This window comes from Monodon monoceros, unplaced genomic scaffold (assembly GCF_005190385.1).
Source record: "Monodon monoceros isolate NGI ecotype Baffin Bay Population unplaced genomic scaffold, NGI_Narwhal_1 Super_Scaffold_18, whole genome shotgun sequence".
Classification (NCBI taxonomy): domain Eukaryota; kingdom Metazoa; phylum Chordata; class Mammalia; order Artiodactyla; family Monodontidae; genus Monodon; species Monodon monoceros.
In genome coordinates this window covers 155,659,929-155,676,593 of record NW_021703774.1, presented here as the reverse complement: position 1 = coordinate 155,676,593, position 16,665 = coordinate 155,659,929, and the positions used below count along the sequence as shown (strand labels likewise).

The 16,665-nt window shown below is 52.3% G+C and overlaps 2 protein-coding genes across 9 annotated transcripts; one reads left to right on the top strand and one right to left on the bottom strand.

Annotated features, from left to right (window-relative positions):
- Window positions 1-3: 3 nt before the first annotated feature.
- Window positions 4-8,068, top strand: EIF3I (eukaryotic translation initiation factor 3 subunit I). The gene is made up of 11 exons (XM_029228638.1): window positions 4-84; window positions 172-264; window positions 1,547-1,634; window positions 1,933-1,998; window positions 3,145-3,294; window positions 3,382-3,509; window positions 6,293-6,403; window positions 6,511-6,600; window positions 6,920-6,993; window positions 7,719-7,811; window positions 7,941-8,068. Exons 1-11 carry the CDS (start codon window positions 82-84, stop codon window positions 8,020-8,022), a joined length of 978 nt encoding a protein of 325 aa, XP_029084471.1. The 5' UTR covers window positions 4-81; the 3' UTR covers window positions 8,023-8,068.
- Window positions 3,067-14,678, bottom strand: LOC114898695 (myotubularin-related protein 9-like). Of its 8 annotated transcripts, none has more exons than XM_029228634.1 (12): window positions 14,209-14,678; window positions 13,919-14,027; window positions 13,621-13,746; window positions 13,332-13,505; window positions 12,625-12,851; window positions 11,128-11,289; window positions 10,797-10,938; window positions 8,940-10,715; window positions 8,684-8,835; window positions 8,309-8,602; window positions 7,258-7,460; window positions 3,067-3,272 (listed from the first exon to the last, which is right to left on the bottom strand). In XM_029228634.1, the coding sequence occupies exons 1-8, from the start codon at window positions 14,391-14,393 to the stop codon at window positions 10,488-10,490; spliced, it is 1,353 nt and encodes a 450-aa protein (XP_029084467.1). In that variant the 5' UTR covers window positions 14,394-14,678; the 3' UTR covers window positions 3,067-3,272; window positions 7,258-7,460; window positions 8,309-8,602; window positions 8,684-8,835; window positions 8,940-10,487. The 8 variants fall into 8 exon arrangements, with proteins under 8 accessions (XP_029084467.1, XP_029084462.1, XP_029084470.1 ...); XM_029228629.1 differs by having other exon boundaries at window positions 10,497-10,715; XM_029228630.1 differs by lacking the exon at window positions 3,067-3,272 and adding an exon at window positions 5,075-5,254 and having other exon boundaries at window positions 10,497-10,715.
- Between the last annotated feature and the right edge of the window lie 1,987 nt (window positions 14,679-16,665).

Below are 16,665 nucleotides of genomic sequence, written 5' to 3'. Positions count from 1 at the left end.
CGGAGACCCGTAATCCGGAAGTGGTGCCAAAGCCTCTTCCGGTTCTGCTCGCGTTGCGTTTTTCCTCGCGTCACCGCCGGCATGGTGAGTTCCCCTGAGTTAGAGTTGTTGCCCTGGGGGTCCGGGCCGGGGCCGATTCTGGGCGCTGACACTCCCGTCCTGTCCCCACAGAAGCCGATCCTGCTGCAGGGCCATGAGCGGTCCATTACGCAGATTAAGTACAACCGCGAGGGAGACCTCCTCTTCACGGTGGCCAAGGACCCGGTGAGCGTCGGCCGGAGGGCGAGCCGCCGGGACAGTGCGGAGGGGGCCCGGGAGGGGGCGAGTTCATTCTGCCGGGGCGAAGGGTGGATAGGCCAGTTTTGCCGTGAGAGAGAACCCAAAGAGCGCCCCATTCTGAGAAGTAGCGAGAGACCATCCCGGGATTAGGAGGGCGAGAACATTAAACCTGGAGAGGTGGGAAAGGACTCAGTTGTTGGTAGAAGGAAGGACTAGCCGGGGAGAAGAAAAGCAAGGGACCTTGTGGAAGGGGAAGGGGGACGAGGGTCAGCTTGCTCAGGGAGCGGAGAGGAGACCATTCTGGGGAAGAACAAAACTATTCTACAAGGATAGGGGAACAGACCACCTGAAGAAAGGGAAAGTTGATCCTTGGGTGGCGAGGGACACAGAGGCCTTAATGAAGATGTCCCTGGTATCATTTCAGTCAGCCCTTTCCTGCCGCTCACTGACTGCAGACAGCCCCTCACAGTACTGCCTTTTGAGGCACCTCCATATGGAGGAAGTTAACTCGAGTGCCTGAAAGTGAGGGCTCTGAAACCAAACAGACCTGATTTGAATCCTGAGTGCTGCGTTCACTAGCAGTGTGACTTTGAGCATGTCGTTTAACCTTTATAAACTTAAAAGTGTCCCTTCTTACAAAATATGGGTAGTAATAGTGCTTCTTTCTGGGGTTGTCTTTAAGATTAATGAGATTATTCAAGTAAGGAGCTTAGTGTGTGTGAGTGCCTAATTAATGTTAGTCACTTATATTTTAAATTCCTTAGACAGTATTTTATTGGAGCTACCCTTTGAAGAAGGCGTTACTGTCCTGACCATTTTACAGATGGGAAAACTGAAGTTCAGAGGAGAGAAGCACTAATTTTGAGATAATACAGTGAGATAGTAGCAGAGCAGGGATGGGAACCCAGGCTTCCCTACTACCAACTGCTCCCATTTGGACAGAACACCAAAGCTACTGTTTTGCTAGGCTCGCACCTGACTTGACCTTTTATTTTTCTGAGGGTTTAGGAGTCTGGGAAAGGGCCGGTATAGTGGCAAATGGAGACTTTTTGCAAGCCTCCTGACTCCCTTGCTGCTTACCTGTGGGAAAGAGGAGAATCCAGGAGTTGGTCTTTTTACCAGCAACCTGCTGTTTCCCAAGAGATGAGCAGGAGAGGGCAGAATCTGGCCTAGGTAGAGGCTGCTGGGGGCTCCTGGGGCAAAATAGGAGGCCGTTGCTTTGCCTGAGATGCCTATCACTCTGTCATATTGTCATTGACACCTCCAGATTGTCAATGTATGGTACTCTGTGAATGGTGAGAGGCTGGGCACCTATATGGGCCATACCGGAGCTGTGTGGTGTGTGGACGCTGACTGTATCCTTGTCTTTGCTCTGAGTCTGTGCTCCCAGGGTCTGCCAGCAATGGAGAGGCTGCTGACTTGGAGTTGGGAGTTTGGGTTGCTCTTGTGGGTCTAGAGAATGATGCTACCTGCCTCCTTGGTCTGTTCATTGGTTGGGGGAGCATTTAGGACAAGTTCCAGTTCTGGATGAGGAGGTTAGGATGAGAGAAGAAGGAAGGCTCTCTGGTGCTGAATAGGGAGGTGATTCAGTTGGCCTTCCAGGAGGACAAGGGCTCAGGTGAACTCTGTCATGCTTCTTAACACCCTCTTCAGGGGACACCAAGCATGTCCTCACCGGCTCAGCTGACAACAGCTGTCGTCTCTGGGACTGTGAAACAGGTAAGCCTGAATCCTTCACTTTTACAGCAAACAGTGAGGACCTAAAGATTCTGGGTAAATAGAGATAAATCCAGAGATGGTTCTTAGTCTAGGGAAAAAGAGACAGACAAGAAAATAAAGAAGACAGAGGAGAAAAGAGGCATACGGTGAGACATAAGCCATGTTAGAGGAAGCAAAGAGCACTGTGGAAGGCCGGAGGTGGGCAACTGAATGCCTGGAATGGGGGTGGGAACAGCCTGGGAAGGTTTCCCAAAGTAAATGTCATATGAGCTGGGGCTTGAAGGATGAGAAAGAGGTCATCGCTCTGGAACATGCAGGAATGAAAGCAGGGCAAGTATCATATCCAAGCCATCTGATCTGGCGGGAGTTCCTGCTTCTTGGGGGATGAAATAGACAGCAGTGGGGAAGCTGAGGCAGGCTAGGGCCAGAACAGGCCTTGAATGCAAACTCGGGAGCGTGGCTTTGTTCTGTAGGATTTGGCATGCCGTGGAGGTCCCTGAGCAGGGAAGAGCGTGTTTAGCAAGCCCAGATAGCAGTGGGGAGCATTGGAGGAACAGACAGAAGACAGGGGAGCCTATTAAGCTGCTCCATTTAGTAAATGTTTACCGGTAATCCAGATCTCCCAGGTCTTTGCTGGGCACTGGGGACACACAAAGAAATTAGAGCAGGACTTTGCTGTGGAAGAGTGCATTCTGAGGCAGAGACAGATAGAATGCAGTCCACTGTGAGTGCCACAGTGGCAGGTGTCTGAGGAGGGACTGTGGGGAGAAGTTAAAAGACTTGAGCCAAAGCACAGCAGTGAGGAAAAAAGTGGGGGAGGGCACTAGAGTCAGTAGTGCAGGAGAAACAGTGCAACGTGACGATAGGCAAGTGTATTTTTTTGTTTGTTTTGCTTTTAAAAAATATTTATTTGGTTGCACCAGCTCCTTAGTTGCAGGACATGGGCTCCTTAGTTGTGGCATACGAACTCTTAGTTGCAGCATGCATGTGGGATCTAGTTCCCTGACCAGGGATAGAACCCCGGCTCCCTGCATTGGGAGTGCGGAGTCTTATCCACTGTGCCACGAGGGAAATCCCAATAGGCAAGTGTAGAGAGAGTCCTCCCTGCAGTGGGCAAGGGCTAGCCCACACTCTGCCTGTCTCCAGGGAAGCAGCTGGCCCTACTCAAGACCAATTCAGCAGTCCGGACCTGTGGCTTTGACTTCGGGGGCAACATCATCATGTTCTCCACGGACAAGCAGATGGGCTACCAGTGCTTCGTGAGCTTCTTCGACCTGCGGGATCCGAGCCAGATTGGTGAGCCAGTGCTGGGGCTCAGGACTAGAGTTGAGGTGAAGGGCTCGACTCCAGAGCCCAGGGCCTGACATCTGCTGCCCCACACAGACAACAACGAGCCCTACATGAAGATCCCGTGCAACGACTCCAAGATCACCAGTGCTGTTTGGGGACCCCTTGGCGAGTGCATCATTGCAGGCCATGAGGGCGGAGAGCTCAACCAGTATAGCGCCAAGGTAAGGGGGTGGGTGAGGCCTAAGCCCATCAGAATGATTCTCTATGAGAGGCAGGATAAGCCCAGTGGTTAAGAGCGCTGGATTCACATACAGATTTCACCCCTTTCTCATTATGTGATCTTGGGCGTATTACATAACTTCACGGAGCCTATTTATCTGTAAGATGTTTCAAGGATCAGATGACATCAGGTGTTTGAAAAACTTGTCATAGAGTACTCAGGATATGTTACTAATGATCACAGTTAAGCATTCTCCTGCCACTACTGAGTGCCAGGCCCCATCCTAGCCTCTGAGGACAAAGAAGTGAATCAGACGTGGGCCCTGCCCCAGGGGAGACAGACTGGCAAACAGCTAGCACGTGGGTCAGATTGTGAGTTTTGCCACCATAGAGGTCTCAGCCAAGTACAGAAAGTGCCCTCTGTCACAGAGGAGGTGGCATGTACGTTAATCTGTGAAGAATAAATGGAGCTTCAAGCCGGAAGAGAGGAACCAGGACTAGATAGTTTGCGGGTCAGGAGACAAAGGAGTTGTAATTTTCCCTTAGGCAGGAGGTAATCTTCAAATGGTTATGGATGATCAGGTTTTCTCTTTAGAAAGCTCTCGCAGGCTAGCTTGGAGAATGGACGTAAACTAGGCAGTAGTCATGGGGATGTGGACTACCTGACAGTCAGGAGACGTTCAGAGGTGACTGATGAGATGGACCCACAAGAGCAAAGGGTAAAGTCCAGGCTGTCTCGGATTTCAGATGTGGGTGTCTGGGTTTCTGAAGAATACTGGACTATAATACCATAAAGGTTAGTCAGTCACTCAGCAAGCACTGACTGTGGTCCACTAAAGTACCAGGCTTACCTGCAGGAAGGGAATGGGAACCAAGGGCAAAGACATAAATAACGCTTGATGATAGCAAACAGTGAGCTGATCTGTGCCCCCAGGTAGGCCTGACTGCAAAGCTGGTACTTGTTCCCTGAAATGTAAGAGCCAGATACGTCCCTACCATGTGTCCAAATTAATGGAGGAGACAGAAATACATTCTTCCCTCAGAATAGGTGAAAGTAACTCAGGAAAGGAAATGACAGTCTTCTGAGGGTCTCTGTTTGAGGCCTAATGCTTGAGGCCTTTTAATCATCCAACAAATGTTTACAGAGCACAGGCCAGGTGCCTGTCATTCAAAGTCAGTTAAGACCCAGTTCCAGTATCCTTACAGTGGCCCTTGACCCAGAGGGCTTTTTTTTTTTTTTTTGGCCACGCCATGCAGCTTGTGGGATGTTAGTTCCCAGACCAGGGATCGGCAGTGAGAATGCCAGTTTGAGGCCGAGTCCTAACCACTGGACCTCCAGGGAATTACCCCTGGGGGCTTTTTTTTTTAAAATTAATTAATTTTATTTATTTATTTTTGGCTGCGTCGGGTCTTCGTTGCTGCGCATGGGCTTTCTCTACCTGTGGAGAGTGGGGGCTACTCTTTGTTGTGGTACGCGGGCTTCTCATTGCGGTGGCTCCTCTTTGTTGTGGAGCATGGGCTCTAGGTGCTTGGGCTTCATTAGTTGTGGCACGTGGGCTCATTAGTTGTGGCTTGCGGGCTCTAGAGCGCAGGCTCAGTAGTTGTGGCGCACAAGCTTAGTTGCTCCAAGGCATGTGGGATCTTCCTGGACTAGGGCTCGAACCGTGTCCCCTGCATTGGCCGGCAGTTTCTTAACCACTGGGCCACCAGGGAAGTCCGCCCTCAGGGCTTTTAATAATCTTGTTTTCTAGATAGAGAAATTGAGGCACAGAGAAGTTTTGTTTGTTTGTTTTTGGCCACGCTGCTTGGCTTGCAGGATCTTAGTTCCCTGCCCAGGGATTGAACCCAGGCCCTTGTCAGTGAAAGCGCAGAATCCTAACCATTGGACTGCCAGGGAACTCCTACAGAGAAGTACTTTTTTTTTTTGTGGTATGCGGGCCTCTCACTGTTGTGGCCTCTCCTGTTGCGGAGCACAGGAGCACAGGCTCCAGACGCGCAGGCTCAGCGGCCATGGCTCAGGGGCCCAACCGCGCCGTGGCATGTGGGATCTTCCCAGACCGGGGCACAAATCCGTGTCCCCTGCATCAGCAGGCGGGCTCTCAACCACTGAGCCACCAGGGAAGCCCAGAGAAGTACTTTTAAGGGCAGACTCTAAAACTCTGTACTACATAGTCTAGCAGGTTCTTTTAGTGGGAAGGGAAATCAGGAGATGAGACGGCCTTTTGAAGAGACCTAAGAAAAGGATGGACGAGCAGTGGTCCTCGTGAACTGTGACCAAGACCCTACGAGGGAAGGAGATGCGAGTGGATTCTGCCTCTGACTGGCTTTAGGATCTCCAGTCACATCACCTCTCTGAACCTTAGTTTATTCCTTTTAAAATTTCTGTTAAAATACGTACGTCATAGGATCGTTGTGAGGACTAAAGGAAATAGGTGTCGCTAAGTGCTTAGCACAATGCTTGGCAAATAGTAGCCATTCAATAAATATTTGTTGGAAGGATTAAACGGAAACTTCTCTACTGTTACATGATGATTAATTAATAGGTCTGTAGATTTGTCACCATAAGTGTGTGTTTTCCTAGGTAAACTAGCAGTGTTTACAAAACCTGCATACTTGGGCCAGGTTGGGCTTGGGAGTGGGAGTAAATGTTGATTCAGGGGACACTGAGGCAGCCCCAGCCCAGACCCCTCCCCTTCATGGAACAAGAAACAGTCCAGAACCCTGGCTGAGCAGTGGGGTAGTGAGGATCAGGTTGGTCAGAGCCTCACTCTTCTTTCTTTTGCAGTCTGGGGAGGTATTGGTGACTATTAAGGAGCACTCCCGGCAGATCAATGACATCCAGTTATCCAGGGACATGACTATGTTTGTCACTGCATCCAAGGACAACACAGCCAAGGTGAGCCCGGGCAAGGGGTCTGGTGGGGCTGATCCCACCCTCCAGCCTGGCTCTCGACTTCCCCCCAAGAAGGCTCCTTTTACAGATTTCTCCCCTGCCTTCTCTAGCTCTTTGACTCCACAACCCTTGAACACCAGAAGACTTTCCGGACAGAACGTCCCGTCAACTCAGCTGCCCTCTCTCCCAACTATGACCATGTAAGGGACCCCACCCGAGCTTCTTGCTAAAGCCTCAGAATGTTTCCAGGATCTAGTTGTTTGTCTAGCAATTAAGAAAAGATCTCTGGGGGAAAATGGTGTCAGGCAGAGAGGAGATTCTCAGAGCAGCAACAAGGCTGAATGATTGGGAAGCCCCAGGGGACAGGGTAGGAGGTGGCTGAAGGATGTTTGTTCCTTACCCTTAATGTATTCCTAATCTGATGTGGGAGATAATTAAAGGCTTATGGGGTGGGGGGAAAAAACAGAAAATGGATTTGCCTGCCCTTTGGGCCTGTCTAGAGTTTCTTCTTCCCTTCAGGTGGTGCTGGGCGGTGGTCAGGAAGCAATGGATGTAACCACCACTTCCACCAGGATTGGCAAGTTTGAGGCCAGGTAAAGGGGGAAGGAGCTCTTCCAAACTGAAACTTCATGAAATGTCTTTCATGATGGACACAAACCATAAAACTAAAGAGACTTCCCTTAATTCATTGGCTGCTAGGAAGTGCAGCCAGATTTGTGGCCCTCCTGTGACAAGTGTATAATATAGCAGTTAAGAGCATGAACTCTTGGGCTCGCTCTGAAGCTCTACACATCACTGTAGTTCTCTGTGCCCAATTACCCTTGACTGTATAATGAAGACAATGATAATATACTTACCTCATAAAACTGTGCAGATTAAATAAATGACTTGGGCTTCCCTGGTGGCGCAGTGGTTGAGAGTCCGCCTGCTGATGCAGGGGACACGGGTTCGTGCCCCGGTGCGGGAAGATTCTACATGCCGCGCGGAGCGCTGCTGAGACTGCGCATCCGGAGCCTGTGCTCCGCAGCGGGAGAGGCCACGACAGTGAGAGGCCCGCGTACTGCAAAAAAATAAAAAATAAAAAAAAATAAATGACTTAATAGTTGTTAAGCTCTTAGAGCACTGCCCAGCACATAGTAAGGAAGACATTTGGGTCCAATCTTCCCCCAACTTTGTCTTGTTCTGTTCACATCCATTTCCCCTTTTCCCAGTTTCCCCACTTTACAGTTTGTGTTTGGGGAGTGGTACCTCTCGACATGTTTTGGAAGGAGATGGAAAATGAATAAACTGTCACTTCCCACCCCACTCTCTCCTCCAGGTTCTTCCACTTGGCCTTTGAAGAAGAGTTTGGAAGAATCAAGGGTCACTTTGGACCTATCAACAGTGTTGCCTTCCATCCTGATGGCAAGAGGTAGGGCCCAGTGAAGGGAGCTGAGCTCAGCCCTGGTCTGCCTGCCTCTGCCCCTTTCCCATGCCCTGCCCGCTAGGCCTGCCTCCCCCAGGGCAGGCCTCTGACCGGGCCCTGCCTGTCTCTTTCCAGCTACAGCAGCGGCGGAGAAGATGGTTATGTCCGCATCCACTACTTCGACCCACAGTACTTTGAATTTGAGTTTGAGGCTTAAGAAGCCGGATCTCAAAAAAAAAAAAAAAAAGAAGCCGGATCTCTGGGAATTCCCTGGCTATCCAGTGATTAGGACTCCGAGCTTCCACTGCACACCACACACACACACACACACACACACACACACACACACGCCGGATCTCCATATGGGCCAGGTTCACAGAAGGCTTTGGACTCTGAGAAATAAATTAGTTTGGAAATAAATGGTTTCTGGTCAGAAATTTCGTCAGTTTCAACACTTTCCCTTCTCAGTGATGCCCCAGCAAACTCATACCAATCATGGATACCTTTATTATTTGGACCTTCTCCCTACACTTCGGACACTTCAAACCTGGAACTTCAGTATTATGGGCTAGGCTGGGTTGCAGGCACCATCATTCAAGGTCCAAAGGTGCTGAGGGGCCTGGAGAAGTTTCAGGAACATCTCAACCACCATCCAAGGACCAGTACTTAGGGTTGGGACTCAGAGGCTGAATCTGTTGGCTGAGAGCCTTCTGTCTTCTGATCTGTTGCTATTTGCCACACCTTCTCCCATGCTACCTCTGAAGGCTCAGGTGGATGGGTCCAGCGCAGAAACAGGCCTGAGGAAGAGGAGGAGGACAGGTAAGGGAGCTGAGCAGAGGGGAGAACTCCCCCAGGGAGGAGGAGGGAGAGGGGGTCACCTTGCCACAGTCGCAGGCTCTGGGGCTCCACAGAGGGCCAGATGGCCAAGGGATTGGGGACGTAGAGCGGGTTCTGGAGTTTTCGTTGCTCTTTTGGCTGATTGAGCCCAGACCACAAGGAGTGTGTTTGAGTTCTCACTTCACACAGGCATCTGGAGGGAGTGAGAGAGTGAGCTTCCAGACTCAGCTATGCCCTCTGGAATTCCAGGTGAGGGCGCTGGTTAGTAGGGTGACAGCTCCCCCAGGGCAGTGATACCCTCTCCCGCAGATGACAGTAGCCAGTCAGATCCTGAACTGGGCACTACAATAAAGCAGGAATAAGACAAAGTCCTAGTTCTTAAGGAGTTCTGCTTAGCTTTGCTTTGAAAGGATCAGGGAAGGCTAATTAAGAGTGTGCCATTTGAGCTGGGTCTATCAGCAACAGTTCACCAGGTGTGCAAAAACATGGAAATACTTAGGGGGAACTGCAGGAGCAAAAGCAAGAAAGTGGGAAAGGGCCCAAGGTGCATATTGATAGGTCTAGACTGATGAGTTAAAAAAAAAGGATGAAAGTGGAGATAATAAGAGCAGTGAGGAAGCTGTTCCAGTGGTCCACTTGGAAAGGAAAGTCTGGATTAGGGTAGTAGGAGGGGCCTTGGACAGGAAAGGACTAAGCTAAGAAATTCTTAGTAGAGAGACTTCCCTGGTGGCGCAATGGTTAGGACTCCGTGCTCTCAATGCAAGGGGCCCAGGTTCGATCCCTGGTCAGGGAACTAGATCCCACATACATGCCACAACTAAGAGTTTGCATGCCACAACTAAGGAGCCGGCGAGCCGCAACTAGGACCTGGTGCAACCAAATATTAAAAAAAATAAATTCTTAGAAGAAAAGGTAAATATGAAGGATGGGGGAGAGGGAGGTAAAAATGTTTCTAACCTGGATGATAAGCAGAGTTAGTAAAGACAACATGGTGGAGAGGAGGCCACTGGGCAACAAAAGATAACTAAATATGAGCAGTGAACCCTCCCTCCCCTCATCTCAGTCTGATGAGAGAAAGATGGCTAATGAGAGCTCATTGGCTGCATATGCAACAAGCCAACCAAATAATAAAAATGACTACCACTCGTGTGCCCACTGTGTGCCAGGCACTGTGCTAAGCACTTTCCACACTTTAACTCAGCCAGTCCTCACACGTGCCCCCACCCCACCTCTAGGCTATTGTGACTATTATGATTCTTTGCTTGCTACTGATGAAACAGATTCAGGGTTGCTTTTGATCGCCCAGCAGGTGAGTGGTGAAGCCAGAATTTGAGCCCAAACAATTTGACTCAGCATTCAACCTCTACTCTATTGCTTCACTAGAATCAACCCTGCAAAGTGGTAGAGAGCCCCAGAAATGACTTTGGCAGCAACTTTCCCCTTCAGTCTTTGTTTTTAAGCTAGGAGTGCACTTGTTCTTGGCTATGGACAGAGTGGGGGGTAGGTCTGAAGGATTGGCCATGGACCCATTTATTTCGGGCTTTGCAGAAGTTAGGGGTAAGTGTGAGCTCTGGAGGTAGGAGAGGAGAGGACGCTCCGAGTTTTTCTAAGAGAGAAACTCGTTTGAAAGGGAAAGATGTCTTTTTTTTTTTGGCTGTGCCTTGCAGCTTGCAGGATCTTAGTTCCCCAACCAGGGATCGAACCGGGCCCCAGCAGTGAAAGCGCCAAGTCCTAACCACGGTCCCCCAGCAAATTCCCGAAGATGTCTTCTAAGAAAGTAGGCGCCAATGCAGCAGGTACCCACCCCTGTCCTGTGCCTGCCCTCTGACCCACCTTGACACCCCCTTAGCTCACCTCCTTTTCACTGTTGCAGAGGAAGGTGCCAAAAGGGGAGGCATAGGAGTGATCAAACAGCGCCAACAGCATCCCCTCCCCAAACTCCAGCGACAGCGGGAACTGGCGGCCCAGCTGCCACATGCAGTCCAGGAAGAGGAGAAAGATGGGTGCCTCGTGCTTGGGGCGGGTGTGGGAGAAGGCCGAATGAGCACAGCGCAGCTGGAAGGGGTGGCCGGCCTGGGGAGGGGGCAGAGCGATGGGCACAAGGAAGTGGAGATTCTGGATGGAGGGTTAGGGCTGGGCTGGGCGGCCACTTACCTGGATCCACTCTCGCTCTATCAGTTCCTGGAATCCAGCCATGGTTCGGCTCAAGGGGTCTAGGATGAGTTGGCCCAGTGAAGTCACTAGCAGGGTGCTGTCCGTGCCTTCGGCCCCATGCACCAGGATGCAGGCCCCTTCCCTGTGGGCCCAGGGCTTATCAACAGTGGCCTGTCCTTCCCTGCCTGGGGTAGCCAGGCCAGGAATATAAAGGACCCATTTGAAACCTGTATTTGCTTACTGAGATGTGGTTTTGTGCCCAGACATTGAGAGCCCTGCCCACCCTGCCCTCTTCTCTTTCTTGTAGGGCGGGGTGGGGGGCGGGGCTTACCACTCCATGCCCTGGGCTGCTAGGCAGGCTGTGCTTAGTGCCTCCTTCACATGTGACAGCCAGCGGCAGCCATCTAGTCGACTAAGCCAGCGGTCCATGCTCTGCTCCGGGTCCCCACAGGCTTCCATCAGGCGCACGAAGCTCTCCTGTAGGGGCCGCCCCCTGCACAAGTGGGAGTCTGGTCATCCCTTCTCCAGCCCAAGCTCTGGTGAGCATAGCCTAGGAACAAATGCTCCAGACCAGTGAGGGAGACATAGAGCCCTCAGAGGAGCCCATCTGACAAGAGGGACACAGGGCCCCTTGGAGAGCCCACCTAATCTGATGGAAATGTTTCCCCAAACTTGAGGAGACCCAAGACCCTTTGGGGAGACCTAGTCTGTTGGGGAAGCATAGCAATGCCTGGGGAGGGGTCACATAGCCCCCTGGAGAAACAGAATGCCCTGGGAAACCCCAATTTGATGAAGGTGTCACAGTACCCTTGATGTACCCTAGTCTGATGGGAGCAACACAGTACCCCCTGGGGAGAACCAGTCTAACAAGAGAAACACGATACTCCTGAGATTCTGGTATCTGCTCCTACTTCCCAGGAACTGTTATGCTCTAGATCACCAGTAACCTCCTGCCAGAAAGTCTAACTGAGACTTTTTCAGGCTTGTTTAAAAGCCTTCAGTGGCTCCCCACTGCCTTTAGGATAAGCTCTGAGCTCATAATCATGGCATTCAAGACCTTTGCTCTGGCCCCTGTCACCCCTTTAGCCTCTCTACCTCCATCTCTCTTTCCCTGCCTCCACCTCACACTCCTCACTCCCACCTCACCGAAGTGCTTGCAGTTCCAAAACAGAACAAATGACTAGGCTCCCTGCTCCTGCACACCTGCAGTGCCTTCACCTGTTCTCAGGGAAGCTTTCTTAGGATGACCTATTCTAACAGAGGGGCGCCTCTTCTGTGCTGCTACTTATCACACTGAATTCTAATTGCCCATTTACTGCTGATCTTCCAACCATGTCTGGGCTGGCCACCATCTCAGCCTCTGTGCTGGGTCAATGTTGGCCGAATCAATGAATAAACAGAGTTTTATATCCTGGATAGGGGAGCAGTCCAATCTCAAAGCACAAAAGTCCCTCAGGACCTTCTCTTGGTTCTACCAGCACCTGGAGACAGAGGGAGCAGATAACAACTGTGCGGGTACAGCCCTCAAGGGCAGGGCTGGGACGTGTGTGTGTGTGTGTGTGTGTGTGTGTGTGTGTGTGTGTATGGTGAGGTTGTTCCTGGAAGAGAAATTTCAGTTCAATGTAAAGAAGTGCTTTTTCTACCCAGGCAGAGTTGGGGTGCCTAGAGAGGAATGAGCTCTGTCAGTGGGGACATGCCCACCTGGCAGGATGGCTACCAGGAAAGACCTAACAGTCCTGGAAGTTCCTACAAGACAGCCCTCCCCCTGCCCCCATCCATGAAGAGTCCTGCACGAAAGAACCTAGGAGAGGATGGGAAGGCCCCTCACCTCTCCAGGGGCCGGTGCAGCCGTTTCCAGCCCGGGTAGGCGGCCTTGGCCTCGGTGCCGCCGCCAGTCATGCGGGCCTGTTTGGCGGCCTGGGCCGAGCGCGTGTCCACGATGAAGCCCCGGGCCCCTGGGCGAGCCTCCGCCAGCACAGCTCGCAGCAGCTCCTCGTCCTCAGCGCAACGCCGCTTCTGGGGCCCGGTCAGGGGCTGGCTGGAACGTAGGAGCACCTGCAGACAGGGACTCAGCTCGGAAACTGTATCCACCAGGCCCCGGTTCAGGGACTTTGCTCAGGGGATCCCTAGGCCGGGTTTACACACTGGAGCGGGTCTAGAGCTGTATGGGGCGTGGGGTGGGGGGGTAGCCCAGGAGCCCTGGGAGCGTCGGACCGGGTATGGGTGGGTTGTGGCCAGAGGGGGAAGGAACCCGCTGGGTAGAACGTGGGCGGGTCATGGGTTGACAAAAGAGGGACAAGGCTTCAGTGGGCCCAGACCAGCCGGAGGTGGGGCCAGAGATTGGCGAGACTCGGAAACCAGGGAGAGGGGCGGGGTCAGAATCAATGAAGGCAGGGTTGAGCTGAGTGGGCGGGGCCAGAATAGGGCTGGAGCCCGGGCCGAAGCCGGGCAACCAACAGGCCGGCCAGTGTAGAGAAGAGCCAAGAGGGACGCAGAGGGTCCTAGCGGCGGGCTCTGGGGAGGGGTGGGGCTCACGGTTCCGCTGGGAGCGTGGTAGTAGCTGAGCACAGGGAAGCGGCCTCCCTGGCGGAAGCGGGCGCTGCGCGCCAGGGCATCGTCGTCCACGGCGCGAGGCACGATTACCGCGCGGGGGTAACTGGGGCACAAGCTGAAGTCCTCGTTCGCCTCGCTCAGCCGCCACGCTCTGGTCTGCGGCACAGGGAGGGGCGAAGACCAGGTCTAGGGCACACAGTGAGTGCCCTGTCCCCGCGCCCCTTCCAGACCCGGCTCTCCCACATCCCCAGGCCCCCACGACTGCGCCGACCTCGCGAGCTATTCGCTTGTAGTAGCGTTCGGGTGGGTGGAAGTGCCAGGCTTCGCCCAATCTCAAGCCCTTGGGACGGTAGAAGAACGGAAAGGAGGTGATGACCGATTCCAGGGAGGACAGCGCCTGGGGAACGAAGGCAAGGGATCTGGGAAAGGTCGGAATCCAGCCCTCCGCTCCGCAGCTCCCGCCTCTCCACGCACTCCAGAACACCCTGCATCCGCGATAACACTGGATGCTGAGTCCCCTTGTTACGGGATAGGGTAGCTTAAGTGCCCCTGGTGCAACCCTGGCGTACCTCAATGGAGCGGGCGATGTCCAGCGTTGCTTCCACGCCCTCTATGTCCAGCTGCAGCACTCGCAGGTCCTTACAGCGCAGCGTGATGGTGCCGGCGTCACCCGCGACCCTGGGGATGGATAAACTTAGGCTTAATGTCCCTTGACCTCTACCAGAGGGGAGGAGAAAGGAGTTTCTTAGGATTGTACGTTATGCAGGGGGGGCACCAGCTCCAACTGCGCTTGCCCTCCCCCCTCTCCCTGCGGAGCCATGCGTTCCCAGACTACGGGGATGTCCCCGCCACGTCTCACCGCTTCTCGATGGAGTCGACACTACGCAACAGCAGCAGCCACAGGTCTGGAGTCGCCTGCGGTCCTGGCGACAGCAGCAGGTGGTGGCCGGTGACGCAAAGCGTGCCGCGCAGCGGGGGCATCTCCGGGCCCCGCAGGAGCTCGGCTTGGGCCTGGCCCGTACGGATCAGCTCCGAGAACTCCATTCCTCCAGCGGTGGGCCTGGGACCCGGCAGAAGGACAGACTCTAGGAGCGTCAGGCGGGGTGAGCGCGGGCTCCGAAAGGGACAGGAACTGGCTGGGCAGCTGGCGACGCCGGCAGGACAGCTGTTAAGGAGGCCCCTTGGAGAAAGGGATCGCACAGTTTCACAGGAATTTCCCCCTCCTATTTCCAGCACTTCTTAGTGAAGACCCCGGGGTTAGAACCTGTTAAGGAAACCTCAATTTCACCATCTGTGAAATGGGGAGAATATTCTTGTTTAAGCCCTTTACCTCCTGCCTGGGTCGCAGGAGGCACTCACATTTTTGGTTTTTTTAACTGTGGGGTGCTGGCACTCTCACCGATTAAAAAAAAATAAAGAAAAATACCGTCTCTTCTCCTGTACCCTGGTGGAAGGGGTGGAAAGGGTGGGTGTGAAACTGGGGACTGTCTGCATCCTCCCCTACATCGGAGGCTGGGTGGGGGAAATCCCTTGGTCCACCTTAAATGCAAGCAGCTGTGTAGCAGGCACCCCTCCCCCACCACAGCTGGAAGTCCCTGCCTGAGGGCGCCCTCTATGGGGGCAGCTTCTGGTATAGTTCTGCCCTGAGGAGCTCCATCCCTCATCACTCCATCCTTTGCCCAAACATGAATTGCCTGTACACTGAGCTGGGCCCTACACTGGGTGTTGGGACCCAAGAATGGCTGAGGAAAGTTCTGTTCACAGGGTTTTCAGTCTGGCAAGAGACACACTTAAGCTGGTAAATTACTAGAGTTTAAGTCTATTTGCTGGAGGACCCATCCATCCAAGTATTCTTTTATTTCTTAAACACTGATGACTATACTGTGTTAAGTGCTGATTACTAAGAAAAATAAGATGTACTCCCGCCTTTAAAGAGCCTTCTGGTCTACTAGGTTCCAGGCTTCTGTGTGTGTGCAAAAGCCTTCCATCAAATAATGGAATCATAGGTGCCCCCCCCCATAATATAACACAAAGTTGGAACTGCTCTATGAAAGGAACCAGACATAAAAGAGTATAAATTATAATATTCCAGTCCAGCAGCATCAGCTGGGATGGAAATTCGTTAGAAATGCAAATTATTGGGCCCTACCCCAAACATACTGAATCTGAAGCTTTGGGAATGGGGCAATCTATTTTAACAAGTTTTCCAGATGATTCTGATCCATGCTAAAGATTGAAAACCGGGACTTCCCTGGTGGAGCAGTGGTTAAGAATCCGCCTGACAACACAGGGGACACGGGTTCGAGCCCTGGTCCGGGAAGATCCCACATGCCGTGGAGCAACTAAGCCCGTGCGCCACAACTACTGAGCCTGCACTCTAGAGCCCATGAGCCACAACTACTGAGCCTGCGCTCTAGGGCCCTCAAGCCACACCTACTGAGCCCATGTGCCACAACTACTGAAGCCCATGCGCCTAGAGCCCATGCTCTGCAACAGAGAAGCCACCGCAATGGGAAGCCTGCGCACCGCAATGAAGCGTAGCTCTGGCTCACCGCACTAGAGAAAGCCCACGTGCAGCAACAAAGACCCAATGCAGCCAAAAATAAATTAAAAAAAAAAAAAAAGATTGAGAACCACTAGAAAGTATACAAAAAGGCAAAACTAATCTATGCTGTCAAATTAGGGTAGTATTACTGAAACCAAGTCCCCCTAAAACCAAGATTCCTTACTGAGTTTATGATTAATCTCTCTGTCCAAAACTTTACTCTCTTTTATGTCCCCTCTGACTTCAATCCTGTGCTAGATGAACACTAATCAACCAGAGTCAGGGACTTCCCTGGTGGTCCAGTGGTTAAGACTCTGCGCTTCCAGGCTTCCCTGGTGGCGCAGTGGTTAAGAATCTGCCTGCCAATTCAGGGGACACAGGTTCGAGCCCTGGTCTGGGAAGATCCCACATGCTGCAGAACAACTAAGCCTGTGCACCACAACTGCTGAGCCTGTACTCTAGAGCCCGCGTACCACAACTACTGAAGCCCGTGTGCCTAGTGCCCGTGCTCCACAACAAAGAGAAGCCACTGCAACGAGAAGCCTGCACACCACAACAACTAGAGAAATCCCGTGCCCGCAGCAATGAAGACCCAACACAGCCAAAAATAAAATAAATAGAATAAAAAAAAAAAAGACTCCACACTTCCACTGTAGGAAGCACGGGTTCCATCACTGGTAGGGAACTAAAATCCCACGTGCCTTGTGGCATGGCCAAAAAAACAAAAACAAACAAACAGAGTCAGAAGTCTAAAATTGCTGCTGTCAATAA